Here is a 15,512-nt window from a genome sequence, read left to right on the forward strand (position 1 = left end):
GTACATTTGTAAAAAAGAAGTCATTGGATAAAGCTTACAGGGAAGCTTTTTAGGAGTGGGAAGTACCTTTAGGCTTTTGCCATATCTAGGAGGGGGATATAATGCAGAAGATGAAGTAGCTATCTTTCTCTAAGAGTACACAATCATTAGGGTTAAAGCCAAAGGTTAAATATGGCTGAGGAAGAAGTTAGAAGGCCTGGGTTTCTGAGAGCATTGTGGAGCTACCATACAAGTCTCCAGATGCCAAACTCTGGATCCCTATTATATAAGACAACTGACCCCATATTTGATTAAGTCATTATACTGCTTAGTCTGTTATTTGCAGCTAAACTCAAATGCAACTGAAACAATGAAGTATTGTATCCATTACATTTCCTTGCTTTTCCCCACGCACTTATCACAACATCCGGCAGATTGAAAAGCAAATTCTGGTTGAATTAATAAATACTGTCTATTCTCTTTATTCTTTTTTGCTTTCTGTTTTTTTTTGGCTGCATTGGGTCTTTGTTGCTGTGTGCGGGTTTTCTCTAGTTGTGGCAAGCGGGAGCTGCTCTTCGTTGCGGTGCGTGGGCTTCTCACTGCGGTGGCTTCTCTTGTTGTGGAGCATGAGTGCTAGGGGCACAGGCTTCAGTAGTTGTGGCATGTAGGCTCAGTAGTTGTGGCTCGCGAGCTCTAGAGCGCAGGCTCAGTAGTTGTGGCACACAGGCTTAGTTGCTCTGCGGCATGTGGGATCTTCCCAGACCAGGGCTCGAACCTGTGTCCCCTGCATTGGCAGGCGGATTCTTAACCACTGAGCCACCAGGGAAGCCCCTCTTCATTAATCTTAATTGACTCTTCTTTTCAACCAAATCACAAATACTACCTGTACCTCCTCCTAAAATTTGTTTTCTGAAAGGTTAGGTATCTCTTTACTAAGATATCTCCTTACTAAAGATCCTTCCATAGTGTCAAGTCAAGATAAAGAAAGCCCTGGAGAAAAGGAGCCAAAGGATGTGGCATTCTTAAAGAAAGCATTATGTAGAAATATCCTGGGCTTATTTTAAAGTTTCCTCTCTATGGTATGTATATATACACAATGGAATATTATTCAGCCGTAAAAAAGAATGAAATTCCACCATTAGCAACAATACAGATGACCTAGAGAGCATTATACTTAGGGAAATAAGTCAGAGAGAGAAAGACAAATACTCTATATTATCACTTACATGTACAATCTAAAAAATAAAACAAATGTATACACCAAAATAGAAACAGAGTCACAGATACAGAGAAAAAACTAGTGGCTGCCAGTGGGGAAAAGGAAGGCAAGATGGGAGTATGGATTAAGAGGCACAAGCTACTATGCATAAATAAATAAGCAACAAGAATATATTGTACAGCATAGGCAAATATGGCCATTGTTTTATAATAACTTTAGAGTATAATCTATACAAATATTGAATCACTGTGCTGTACACCTGAAACTAATATAATATTATAAATCAGCTATACTTCAATTTTTTAAAAAAAGTTTCCTCTCTACAGACAAATTCACCAGGTCAAAATACTCATTTAACCTTATTCCAACACTTCTTAGCCCATATTTCATTCAAGAAGTACTAACACATTTCTGTTATACAACATTAAACAAAACATGTAGAGAACTTTATAGGTTTTCAAAGTGCATAAAGGCAAAAAGTAATCATCAAAGATGAGAATAGCACATTATGGTACATACAATAAAAGGAACAATAAGTAACTCTTAAAGAGTAATATAATATGGAAAAATATCCATTATTCCCATTTTATAGATGAGAAAACCGGGGCATTGAGACATTAACAAACTTGCCCAACTTCTCCCATAAGTGATAGAGCCAGAATTCAAAGCTCTAATCTACTCTAATCCTTTATACCAATTTCATGTTTTTCGCTAACCTTTATAAAATTTTGCAAAGCAAAGAAGGAAGGTCTTAATGTCCTGCAGATCGTTAATGACAGAAATGGGGAAATACTGGGTCAGGTGTCTTGACTTTAAATCCACTATTGTCCTACTCTGGCCATTGCACACACCAGGAGAAACTGATCTGCCTCATATACAGTTCAAAGAACAGAAGTCTTTTTCCATGCTTTTCCTACAATTTGTATCATGATTGCAGGAGTCAAGATTATTTTAAGTTTCGAGTAGTTTTTTACTCAATGAGATAGCAAATACCTCTGTGCATTTAGGAAATTCTGGAAATTACAACAGGACATAAACTATTCTTTAAGTAGGCTGAATATTAATACTTAAACGATTACACCAGCCCAAAACCATAAAAAGGCAAATTTTTTAGTTTGTCTGAAATGACAATTATATTTGAAGTCATTTCTTTATTTACACTAGGGTTGCTTGGCGTAAACGGAGCTCTATTTACAGAAATTCAGTAAGATCCTGAAATTAGAAATGCATGTGAATAGAACATTTAATTTGATACTGCAGTAATTTGATTAAATACACAAAGGGAGTTGTGTGTATGAATTGAAGAAGCAGTGGAATATCAGCTTTGGGAGTGAACTTCAATCCCACTATGGGTCCTATATGAAACACTATTGCTAGTATTGGCTAGGCTTTCAGTGATTAAATATTTATGAGGCAGCTTAGTTTACTAAATATAATATTTAACATAGCTTCAGTTTCTTGTTACCCTTTCCTTCAGTCCCTAGAGTAAAATTTTTCTTAGCCTGACTCCTAATGGAAAATTATTCAAAAAAGTTAAAACTTTAACTAGTTTCTCCTCTTTACTCCTTCCCCCTCCCTAATAAAAACACAGGCAGGAAATAGCACGATTCAAAACGACTATTATATTTGAAGTCATTTCTGTATTTTCCCTTAGCTGACATCTTGCATGGAATTAAAGTACAGCAATTTAATTAGCAGAAGGCAGAGAATCAATATCAGATGTTGGGATCATAGGCTTGCTTAGTATAAACGGAGCTTTCGGGGAACTCATCAGGGACCCCTCAATTCTGTTCATCAAAGTGTTTTACAGATTGCATCTTATAAATTACTGGAATTAAATGGTATTTAATTTTTACAGTGCTTTCCCCACTCCTAGTTAACTGGAAGCAAATGAAAAATGAAGCCTCAGAACTATACCCCATCAGTATGATTGTCATTTAGGGCACAAAATTATGAACAGAATTTATTTGAGAATCTACCGTGCTTTTAGGCAGACTTGTGATGATTAATCAAAGGACAGACTTTAGGTTTCAAAATACCTATCTGGTGATAATATTCATTTATTCATTCAACAAATACTTATTAATTCCCTAGTCTGTGACACTGTTGTAGGTATTAGAGATATAGACACAAATAAACTAAACAATATCCCTGTTCTTATGGAATTTACTGTGGAACTAATGTGCTTGAACTTGCTATTATTAGGAGGGTCTGGTTTCATGTTAGGTACTTGGAAGACTTTCAGATGTCTTATCTTTACCTTTTAAGTGTCTTAGCTTCCTTTCAATTTTAATCTCTGCCATACATACCATCTATGTATTTTGTTACTGTTATCCATGGGTTCTCTGTTTCTTAATCCAATGGAAGTATTTAACTTATGCATGGAATGTAGTAAAAGGCAGTCAAGTTACCTCTAATAATTCCAATGACCAAATTAAGGTCCCAAATAAAGTTTGACCTCCTTACCTCTTCAATACTCTTTAGCTTGAGATGAGCAGTGCCTTCATCTTTGGTAAGAAGAATGCAGTTCCAGGGCGACCACTCCAAGGACTTATCCCACCTGACCATGACCAGATCATTGAGATCGTTCCAGGTACTGAGCACTGACTGGGATGCCCAGATGTTCTCAGTCAGGTACTGAATATCTTGTAGCTGCATGTCAAAACATTTGTGAAAAACAATGTTTTCTTCTAAACATAAAATTTTAAATTATTCTATTACTTGAGAAAACAAATTATACTGAGTATATTTTTTAAAGGAAAACATTATTCATGAGGTTTTCTGCGCACATGGCTTATTTCTCATCAAATCTCTGCTCATTCTGCCCAAACCATAATATGTTACCAATCTCACAGTCATGACTGCATCTTTAACCCAGAGTAAGCTGTGTATATTTCTTCCAATATGCTAATTTTACCTTACATTTATATGGTATTAAGTACTTTTCAAAATTCATTAGTAACTATCATCTTATCCTCAGGGTTACTGCAGATCATTTTATTCCCATTTTACAAATGAGGAAATTAAGATTTAATAAAGAATAAGCAATTCGCTTAGCGTTATTAAAAACTTTATTGTTTTAATGAAAAAAGAGGGAAAAGGGAAGAAATGAAATAACTGTTTTAAAACTTTTTAAAAAAATTTTAAACCATATTAGCTAAAGCTCTTGAAATGACTTTCTGTCACAAGGTCTGCATATATAAACTCAGAATTGCCAGAGGCAAGCTTCAGAAAGAATAAACATGGGAAAGAGAAACATTATTTTAATAGGTTTGGATGGGAAAGCAGAAATCTTTTCTGTAAAATCAATGGACAAATTTCATCCATGATTGGCAACATTTACTGATCATACCTGCATCAGGAAAGCAATTTTAGAATCATCTTCATAATCAGCTTCTGAATAGTAAAGTCGTTGAAGTAAACATTTGTACTTCAAACATGATTCTCGTTTTTGAGTCTCATTGTCAAGGTTAATGCAGTGGCGACAGCGGTAAATGTGGTGTGAGGTGGATGATACAGCAAACTCTGTAGAAGGCAAATAGAGCTGGCAACTGAGGCAAAAGTAAATCTTCTTATAAAACTTCAGTGGATCTTGAGGGACCTGAAAGAAAGAAAGAAAGAAAGAAAGAAAGAAAGAAAGAAAGAAAGAAAGGAGGGAGGGAGGAAGGAAAGGGAGGGAGAGAAGAAGGAAAGGAAAGGAAGGAAGGAAGGAAGGAAGAAAGAAAGAAAGAAGGAAAGAAAGAACGACAAAGAAAAGAAAGAGAAGGAAAGAAAGAAAGAAGGAAAGAAAGAAAGAGAAAGAAGGAAAGAAAGGAGGAAAGAAAGAAAGAAAGAAAGAAAGAAAGGAAAGAAAGAAAGAAGAAAAGGAAAGAAAGAAAAAAGAAAAGAAACGAAAGAAAGAAGAAAAGAAAGAAAGAGAAAGAAAGAAAGAAGAAAAGGAAAGAAAGAAAAAAGAAAAGAAACGAAAGAAAGAAGAAAAGAAAGAAAGAAAGAAGAAAAGGAAAGAAAGAAAAAAGAAAAGAAACGAAAGAAAGAAGAAAAGAAAAAGAAAGAAAGAAAAAGAAAGAAAGAAAGAAAGGAAGGAAGGAAGGAAGGAAGGAAGGAAGGAAGGAAGGAAGGAAGGAAGGAAGAAAGACAAACTATAACAGCCAGGCCAAATGCTAAGGGCTAATTTATCTTAGAATGAGATAACAAGTTGGTTAATTTTAAAGTCATATTTTTTCCTTAACTTCCTACTCTATACAAAATTTAAATTTCAAGTAGTATTCATTTACCCTACCAAAATATTAAAAATCTCTATTATTCATAAACTTTTAGATATACATGGTAAAATCACCTAGAAAATTAACTGACTGAAAAAAATGAGTCGGTAGAGGCTTTGAGTTGCAATAGTAAGAAAACTTCCCAAGAAGAAAAGAAAAGAAAGTGCTTTGGCACTTATTTTTTTTTTTTTTTTAACATCTTTATTGGACTATAATTGCTTTACAATGGTATGTTAGTTTCAGCTTCACAACAAAATGAATCAGTTATATATATACATATATTCCACTTATTTTTAAGAATTTAGATTTTTGGTGCTATGCTGTGTTAATTATTTTTACAGGCAATAGCTAGATTCACACAGAAATTAAAGCCCACTAAACCAAGTGTTCTCATTTCATTTATCTTAACACTAAATTTAGATTGGCTCAATTATCAATATTCAAAATTTGAAATTCTGCATTATATGGTAGTTCTATTTTTAATTTTTTGAGGACCCTCCATAATGCTACATTTCCACTAACAGTGCACAAGGATTCCCTTTCTTCCACATCCTTGCCAACACTTGTTACCCTGTCTTTTTGAGTAGACATTTTAACTTTGGTGAGATGATATTTCACTGAGCTTTTGATTTGCATTTCTTTGATTAGTGATAATGAGCACTTTTTCATGTACATGTTGGCCATTTGTATGTCTTCTTTGGGAAAATGTTTATTCAGGTCCTTTGTCCATTTTTAAATTGGATTAAAATTATTTTGTTATTGAGTCGTACACATTGTTTTTGATACTAACTCATCGGATAAATGGTTTGCAAATATTTTCTCCCATTCAATAGGTTGCTTTCATTTTGTTGAATTCTTTCCTTTGTTGTGCAAAAACTTTTTAGGTTGATAAAATCCCATTTGTCTATTTTTGCTGTTGTTGCCTTTGCCTTTGGTGTCACGAGCAAAAAATTGTTGCCAAAGCCAATGTCAAGAAACATTTCCCCTATGTTTTCTTCTAGTAGATTTACAGTTTCAGGTTTTACATTTAAATAATTAATCCATTTTGAGTCGATTTTTGTATGTGGTGTGAGATAAGGGCCCAATTTCATTTTTTTTTGCATGTGACTGTCTAGTTTTCCCAACACCATTTATTGAAGAGACTGTCCTTTCCCCGTTGTGTATTCTTAGCTCCTTTGTTGTAAATTAATTGACCATATAAGTATGGGTTAATTTCTGGGCTCTCGATTCTGTTTCATTGACCTATGTGTCTGTTTTTATGCCAATAATATACTGTTTTGATTACTATAGCATTGTAATATAGTTTGAAATCAGGAAGCATGATGCCTCCAGCTTTGCTCTTCTTTCTCAAGATTGCTTTGGTTACTCTGGGTCTTTTGTGTTTCCATACAAATTTTAGGATTTTTTTTCCCTATCTCTGTGAAAAATGCCATTGGAATTTTGATAGGGATTGATTGCACTGAAGCTGTAGATCACTTTGGGTAGTAAGAACATTTTAACAATATTAATTCTTCCAAAAATTTCTTAAATACAAAACAAACAATAAAAGCATGATCCATTTTAAAACTGAACAAATTGAACGTCATCAAAACAAAAACTTCTGCTCTGTTAGAGATACGGTTAAGAGAATAAAAAGACAAGCCACAGACTGAGAAAATATTTGCAAACCATGTGTCTTACAAAGGACTTATACGCAAAATATATTAAAAATTTCAATAACGAGAAAATAAGCAACTCAACTGAAAAAATGGCAGTGACAAAAGATGTTGAGACACTTCACCAAAAAGATATATGGATGTCAAAAACATGCATGAAACGATGCTTAATATTATTACTCATTGGGAAAATGCAGATTAAAACACTACACACCTATTAGAATTCCAAAAATGAAATAAAAACTGACAATACCAAGTGCTGACACGGATGCAAAGCAACTGGAACTCTCATACATTGCAGATGGAGTGCAACATGGTATAATCAGTTTGGAAAAATGTTTGGCAGTCTTTATAAAGGTAAATATGCATTTACCATATGACTCAACAATCCCACTTCCTAGGTATTTAACCCCAAACAACCAACTTACACAAAAACTCACAATTGAGTGTTCGTAGTGACTTTATTCACAAAAGCCCAAAACTCTAAACAATTTCATGTCCTGCAATTGTAAACAGATAAACTCTGGCACACCCAGACCATAAAAATATTATTCGGTTACAACAAAAAACTAATGATACACTAAAACAATATGGGTGAATACCAAATACAATATGCTAAATGAAGGAAGCCAGTCTTGAAAGACTATAGGCATACCTTGGAGATATTGCAGGTCCAGTTTCAGACCACTGAAATAAAACGGATAATAGCAATAAAGCAAGTCACACGAATTTTTTTGTTTCCCAGTGCATATAAAGCTATGTTTACACTATACTGTAGTCTGTTAAATGTGCAATAGCATTAAGTCTAAAAAAACAATGTACATAATTAAAAATACTTTATTACTTAAAGATGCTATCATCTGAGTCTTCTTTTTTCTGGTGAAGGGTCTTGCCCTCCTTAAGGGCTACTGATCGGTCAGGGTGATGATTGCTGAAGTTTGGGGTAGCTGTGGCAGCTTCTTAAAATAAGACAACAATCAAGTTTGCTGCACTGATTGACTCTTCCTTTCATTATGCTAATGGTTTCTCAGTAGCATGCAATACTGTTTGACAGCATTTTACCCACAGTAGAACTTCTTTCAAAATTGGATGACTCCTCTCAAACCTTGCCACTGCTTCATCAACTAAGTTTATGTAATATTCTAAATCATTTGTTGTGATTCTAACAATCTTCACAGCATCTTCACCAAAAGTAGATTCCATTCCAATAAACCACTTTCTTTGCTCAGCCATAAGAAGCAACTCCTCATTTATTAAAGTTTTATCATGATTTGGAGCAATTCAATTACATCTTCAGGCTCCACTTCTAATTCTAGTTCTCTTGCTATTCTCACCACATCTGCAGTTACTTCCTCCACTAAAGTCTTGAATCCATCAAAGTCATCCATGAGGGATGGAATAAACTTCTTCCAAACTCCTGTTAATGTTGATATTTTGACCTCTTCCCATGGGTCACAAATGCTCTTAATGGCACCTAGAATGATGAATCCTTTCCAGAAGGTTTTCAATTTACTTTGCCCACATCCATCAGAGGAGTCATTATCTATGGCAGCTATAGCCTTATGAAATGTATTTATTTATTTTAAAAAATTATTGAAATATAGTTGATGTACAATATTATGTTTCAGATGTTCTACATAATGATTTAACATTTGCATACAATATGAAATGATCATCTGGATAAGTCTAGTAACCACCTGTCCCAGTACAAAGTTATTACAATATTATTGACCATATTCCTTATGCTGTATATTACCTCCCTGTGACTTATTTACTACATAACTAGAGGTTTGTACCTCCTAATCCCCTTCAACTATTTTGCCCCCACCCCCGCCCCGACGCTCTTACTGCTGGCAATCACCTGTTTGTTCTCTGTATCTACAAGTCTCTTTTCGTTTTGCTTTGTTTTTTTTACTTTTTAGATTCTACTTATAAGTGAGGTTGTGCAGTATTTTTCTTTCTCTGTCTGACTTATTTCACTTAACATAATACCCTCTAGATCCATCCATGTTGTAGCCAATGGTAAGATCTCATCTTTATGGCTAATACTCCATTGTGTGTGTGTTGGTGTGTGTGTGTGTATATATATATATATATATATATATATATATATATATATATATATATATATATATACACACACATACCACATCTTCTTTATCCATTTGTCTATCAATAGATAATTAGCTTGCTTCCATATCTTGGCTATGATAAACAGTGCTGCAATGAATACTGGAATACATATATCTTTTCAAATTAGTCTTTTTGTTTTCTTTGGGTAAATACACAGAAGTGAAATTGCTGGGTTACATGGCAGTTCTATTTTTAATTTTTTGAGGAACCTCCACATTGTTTTCCATAGCGGCTGTACCAATATAAATTCTACCAACAGTGCACAAGGGTTCCCTGTTATCCGTATCCTCACCAACCCTTGTTATTTGTTGTCTTTTTGATGACAACAAATTTTCCACAGGTGTGAGGTGATATCTCATGGTGGTTTTGATTTGCATTTCCCCGATGATTAGTGATGTTGAGCAGATTTTCACGCGTCTGTTGGCCGTCTGTATGTCTTCCTTGGAAAAAGGTCTATTCAGGTCCTATGCCCATTTTTAATCCTGTTGTTTGTTTCTGATGTTGGGTTGTATGCATTCTTTGTATATTTTGGATATTAACCTGTAATTAGACATTTCATTTGGAAATATCTTCTCCCATTCAGTATGCTGCCTTTTCACTTTATTGATAGTTTCATTCACTGTGCAAAAGATTTTTAGTTTGATGTACTCCCACTCACTTATTTTTAGCTTTGTTTCCCTTGCCTGAGGACACGTATCCAAAAAATACACTTAAGACCGATGTCAAAGAGCATATTGCCTAGGTTTTCTTCTAAGAGTTTTAAGGTTTCAGGTTTTACATTTAAGTCTTTATTCCATTAAGTTGATTTTTGTATTTGGTGTGATAAAGTAGTCCAGTTTGATTCTTTTGCATGTGGCTGTCCAGTTTTCCCAACACCATTTATTGAAGAGACTGTCTTTTCCCCCAGTGTGTGTTCTTGCCTTCTTTGTCATAGATTAATTGTCCATATAAATGTAGGTTTGTTTCTGGGCTCTCTATTCTGTTTCACTGATCTATGGATCTGTTTTTGTGCCAGTACCATACTGTTTTGATTACTGTAGCTCTGTAGTACAGTCTGAAGTCAAGGAGCATGATACCTCCAGCTTTGTTCTTCTTTCTCAAGATTGTTTTGACTACTCAAAGTCTTTTGTGTTTCCATACACATTTTAGAGCTATTTGTTCTAGTTCTGTGGAAAATGCCCTTGGAATTTTGAAAGAGGCTGCATTAAATCTGTAGATTGCCTTGGATATTATGTGATTTTAACAATATTAATTCTTCCATTTGTTTATGTCATCTTCAATTTCTCTCATCAATGTCATAGTTTTCTGAGTACAAGTTTTACCTCGTTGGTTAGATTTATTCCTAGGTATTGTATTCTCTTTGATGTAATTATAAATGGGATTGTTTTCTTAATTTCTCTTTCTGAGAGTTTGTTATTAGTGTATAGATATGCAATAGATTTCTGTATATTAATTTTGTATCCTGCAACTTTACTGAATTCATTGATGAATTCTAACAGATTTTGGTGTTATCTTTAGGATTTTCTCTACATAGTATCATGTCATCTGCAAATAGTGATAGTTTTACTTCCTTCTTTCCAATTTGAATTCCCTTCATTTCTTTCTCTTGTATGATTACTGTGGTTAGGATTGCCAATACTATGTTGAATAAAAGTGGCAAGAGTGGGCATCCTTGTCTTGTTCCTGATCTTAGAGGAAATGCTTTCACCTTTCCACTACTGAATATGATGTTGGTTGTAGGTTTGTCATATATGGCCTTTATTATGTTGAGGTATGTTCCCTCTATACACTTTGTTGAGAGTTTTTATCACAAATGAATGTTGAAGTTCGTCAAAGCTTTTTCTCCATCTATTGAATTGATCTTATAATTTTCATTCTTCAGTTTGTTAATGTGGTGTATCACACTGATTTGCAGCATTGAACCATTCTTGCATCCCAGAGATAAATCCCACTTGATCATGGTGTATGATCCTTCCAGTGTGTTACTGAATTCGGTTTGCTAACATTTTGCTGAGGACTTTTGCATCTATGTTCATCAGTGATATTGGTGTGTAATTTTCTGTGATGTCTTTGTCTGGTTTCAGTATCAGGGTGATGCTGGCCTCATAGAATGAGTTTGGAAGTATTCCTTCCTCTTCAGTTTTTTGGAGTAGTTTGAGAAGGACAGATGTTAACTCTTTTTTAAATGTTTGGTAGAATTTCCTGTGAAGCAGTCTAGGCCTGAACTTTTATTTGTTGGGAGTTTTTGATTACTGATTCAATTTCATTACTGGTAATTGGTCTGTTCATATTTTCTATTTCTTCCAGGTTCAGTCTTGGGAGATTGTATGTTTCTAGGAATTTATCCAGTTCTTCTAGGTTGTCCACTTTATTGGTGTGTAACTGTTCATAAGAATCTCTTATGATCCTTTAATTTCTGTGGTGTTGGTTGTAACCTCTCTTTCATTTCTGATTTTATTAATTTGGCCCCTCGTTTTTTCTTGATGAGTCTGGCAAAAACTTTATCAATTTTGTTTATCTTTTCAAAGAACCAGCTCTTAGTTTCATTGATATTAGTCTCTTTATTTCTGCTCTGATCTGTATTATTTCTTTCCTTCTACTAACTTTAGGTTTTGTTTCTTCTTCTTTTTCTAGTTCCTTTAGGTGTAATGTTAGGTTGTTTGAGATTTTTCTTATTTCCTGATGTAGGCTTGTATCACTATCAGCTTCCCTCTTAGAACTGCTTCTGCTGAATCCCATTGATTTTGGATCATTGTCTTTCCATTTTTATTGTCTCCACGTATTTTTTTTTATTTCCTCTTTGATTTATTCAGTGACCCATGTTTAGCAGCATATTATTTAACCTCCAAATGTTTTTACTTTTTGTAGTTTTTTTTTCTTGCAGTTAATTTCTAGTCTCATAGCATTGTGGTTGGAAAAGATGCTTGATATGATTTCAATATTCTTAAATTTATTGAGACTTGGTATTAACCTTCATAAAAATAAAGAGAGTTAGGGCTTTGCTCTGGAAGAGGCTTTGGCTTATGGAAATGTTACGGCTGGTTTGATCTTCTATCTAGACCACTCAAATTCTCTCCATATCAGCAATAGGGCTGTTTCATTTTCTTAGCACTCATGTGTTCACTGAAGTAGCACTTTTAATTTCCTTCAAGAACTTTTCCTTTGCATTTACAAGTTGACTAACTATTTAGTGCAAGAGGCTTAACTTCTGGCCTATTTCAACTTTCGACAAGCCTTCCTCACTAAGTTTAATCATTTCTAGCTTTAAATTCTCCAATTTAAAGGGAGAGGTGTGCAACTCTTCCTTTCACTTGAACTCTTAGAGGCTGTTGTAGGGTTATTAATTGGCCTAATCTCAATAATGTCGTGTCTCAGGGGATAGGGAAACCTGAGGAGAGGGAGAGAGTTGGAAGTACCACCAGTTGGTGGAGCAGTCAGGACACACACACGTCAATTAAGTCCGCTGTTTTATGTGGGTGAGGTCCATGGTGCCCCAAAACAATTACAATAGTAACATCAAAGATCAGTGACCACAGATCACTGTAACAAATATAACAATAATGAAAAAGCCTGAAACATTCCAAGAATTACCAAAATGTGACACAGAGACACAAAGGGAGCAAATACTCTTGGAAAAATTGTGCCAACAGACTTGCTCAATGCAGGGTTGTCACAACCTTCAATTTGTAAAAAAAAAAAAAAAAAGAAAAGAAAAAGAGAAAAGAAAAAGAACACATACACAGTATCTGCAAAGCTCAGTAAAGTGAAGTGCAATAAGACATGGTATACTTGCACATAGCATATCATTCCATTTATGTGACACTCTAGGTTAGGTATAACTATAGAAATAAAATTCTGATCAGTGTTTTCCAAGGGTTAGGTAGCCAGGGGAAGGGCTGATTACAAAGTAGCAGCATGAGGGAATTTGGGGGAGGTGATAAGACTATTTTTTATCTTGATTGTGCTGTTGGCTGTTGATTATATGACTCTGAATTTGTCAAAACTCACCAAAAGGATTGAATTTTACCAAAGGTAAATTTAAAAAGTGAATAAAATGATACAATGTTATATGAATGTGTAGAATATTAAATTCTGTTATACTACTGCAAGCATATAAAAACTGAGTAAGTCTATAGAAGACTAAAAGGTAGCTTGGAAAAATGAAACAACGATGTGAATAAGAAATAATTCAATGGTCAACTTTTCTCTTGAACTTTTGTTATATTTTGAAATTATCTTGCAATACAGTTAAGTTTCAAAACTTCATTAAAAAGAAAGAATATAAAAAATAAACAATTTTAATTTTTCTAAAAATTTTGACTAAATATTGAGATTTTGTTTATGTTAAAAAAGCAAAATACATGTTTAGTCAGCTTCTTAAATAGATTATTAGTCTAAACATAATCACTGGAACAAAACGCTGTTTCAAATTCTTTAGTAAACCACCCCCCCCAAAACTTTACTAAAGGTGTTTTAAATAGTTTTGCAAAGTAAGAAGGCAGTAAGGCACTTATCTTGGCTTTACAGAGAAAAATCCCCAAAGGAGGCTAAACATGTTAGAGTTGGAAAAGGTAGTTTAATTCAAATACGTGTTACATTTGAAGTTCTCGCAGGATATCTATGTGGATCTGTTCAGTAATAATTATAACTCCGTGATAAGTATTATAAAGGAACACAAACAGGTGCATGTAGAATCTCAGATATGAAGAGTTTAACTTTCTCTGAGGCCTAATGAAGGAGGGTACATGTGAATTGAGTCTTAGAAAATGAAGAGGAGTTGGCTGGGTAAAGTAGGGGACAGCATTCCAAGTGGAAGCAACAGTACATGGAAAAGCATGATGGTGTGAGAGATCATGATGTGTTCCACACACTGTAATATTCAACTGGATATTTAATCCAGAGAGTAGGAGAGAATTCAAGCTTGGAAATACAAACAGAAAAAGTTAAATGATTCATTTATCAACATAAAAAATATCATTCAAAGGAGATTTCACCAATAAGATGGTCTTCCACATGGACCCCCTAGTAAAGTATTAAAGCAAAATCTGCATATACTTCGACTTACTATAGCACGTCTTAGAATTTTGATAAAGGAATACAGGGAAGAAAAGGTAGAGTACCTTAAGGTGTCTTGCAACTTCTGGATTAAACAGAGGTGTTTTGATGTACTGAAAAAAGAGTGTTGCAATCCTTTTTCTGAGTCCTTCAAGGTTCTCATGTTTGACTCCTCTCATCATAAGGTCAACCTCCCTGTCAATCAATTCTAGAATTTCTTGAGTCAGTTTACAATCATGTTCCTGTGTAAAACACAACCATATTCAGTATAGAATTTTAAAAATCACTAGTTTTTAAAATTATCACCCAAACAAACTGAAAACTACATTCCAAAGGTAACAAAACATTGCTGACATAAATATAAGTTGGTGCCACTAATTTAGAAAAAAATTTGATGTTATCTAGTAGAACTTAAGATATGTATAATCTACAACCCAGCAATTCTACTCTTAAGTGCTTTAAAAAATGTGCACGGAGTCATCGTTCACACCAGCTCAAAATGAGAAACAACTAAATATCCATAAATAAATTGATTACATAAATAATGACGGCTTATTCATACAGTAGAGTATTACGTGATATATGGACATGAATTAACTAGAGCTATATACAGTAACAAGTTTAAATCTTACAAATTAATGTTGAGCAAATGAAGCAAGGCACAAAATAATACATACAGTCTCATTCCATTTAAATAAAATCCAAAAATAAACAACACTACACCGTATTATTTAGAGATGTATACAGAGGTGGTAACTATGAAGAAAAATCAAGGAAATGACTACCATGAAAGTCTGTATGGTAATTACTTTTAGAGGACGAGAGGGTGAGTTGCAGATATGAAGAGAAAGGGGGACGTTGGCAATGTCCTGTTTTGGGGCCAGAGGGCAGTAACAAGATTGGTGGTTTTATATTTGCTAAACTATACACATATATTTTATACATGTTTTCTGCATGTTTATATAATTCACAATAATCTTTAACAAAGTAATAGAAATGATGGTGACTGAATAAGAAAGCCCAAGTAAGAGTGAAGTGATTAAAGTAGAAGGATTTAGAAGTAATAAAATAGAAGTAAGTTCCTCCGACTGCCCTCCGACTACAAAAACCATAGTTTGAATGAAGGAGTCAGAGGGTAACGTCAGTAACTGTAAAATAATGCTCTTCTCTTCTTTTTAATATGTACTTGTATGGCTAATACAAGAGTCT

General features: G+C 34.2%; 1 protein-coding gene across 3 annotated transcripts in view; it reads right to left on the bottom strand.

Annotated features, from left to right (window-relative positions):
• The window catches only part of IQUB (IQ motif and ubiquitin domain containing), a 126,087-nt gene that overhangs the window by 65,036 nt on the left and 45,539 nt on the right, over positions 1-15,512 (bottom strand). For all 3 annotated transcript variants that reach the window (XR_009520668.1, XM_060020811.1, XM_060020812.1), the window contains exons 10-12: positions 14,369-14,545; positions 4,551-4,799; positions 3,665-3,850 (exon numbers count right to left, since the gene is read on the bottom strand). Coding sequence is in view for 2 of the 3 variants with exons in the window: in XM_060020811.1 (XP_059876794.1) it covers positions 3,665-3,850; positions 4,551-4,799; positions 14,369-14,545 (612 nt within the window). In the remaining variant the exon portion in view is untranslated. The remainder of the gene's footprint in view (positions 1-3,664; positions 3,851-4,550; positions 4,800-14,368; positions 14,546-15,512) is intronic.

This window comes from Delphinus delphis, chromosome 9, assembly GCF_949987515.2.
Source record: "Delphinus delphis chromosome 9, mDelDel1.2, whole genome shotgun sequence".
Lineage (NCBI taxonomy): Eukaryota > Metazoa > Chordata > Mammalia > Artiodactyla > Delphinidae > Delphinus > Delphinus delphis.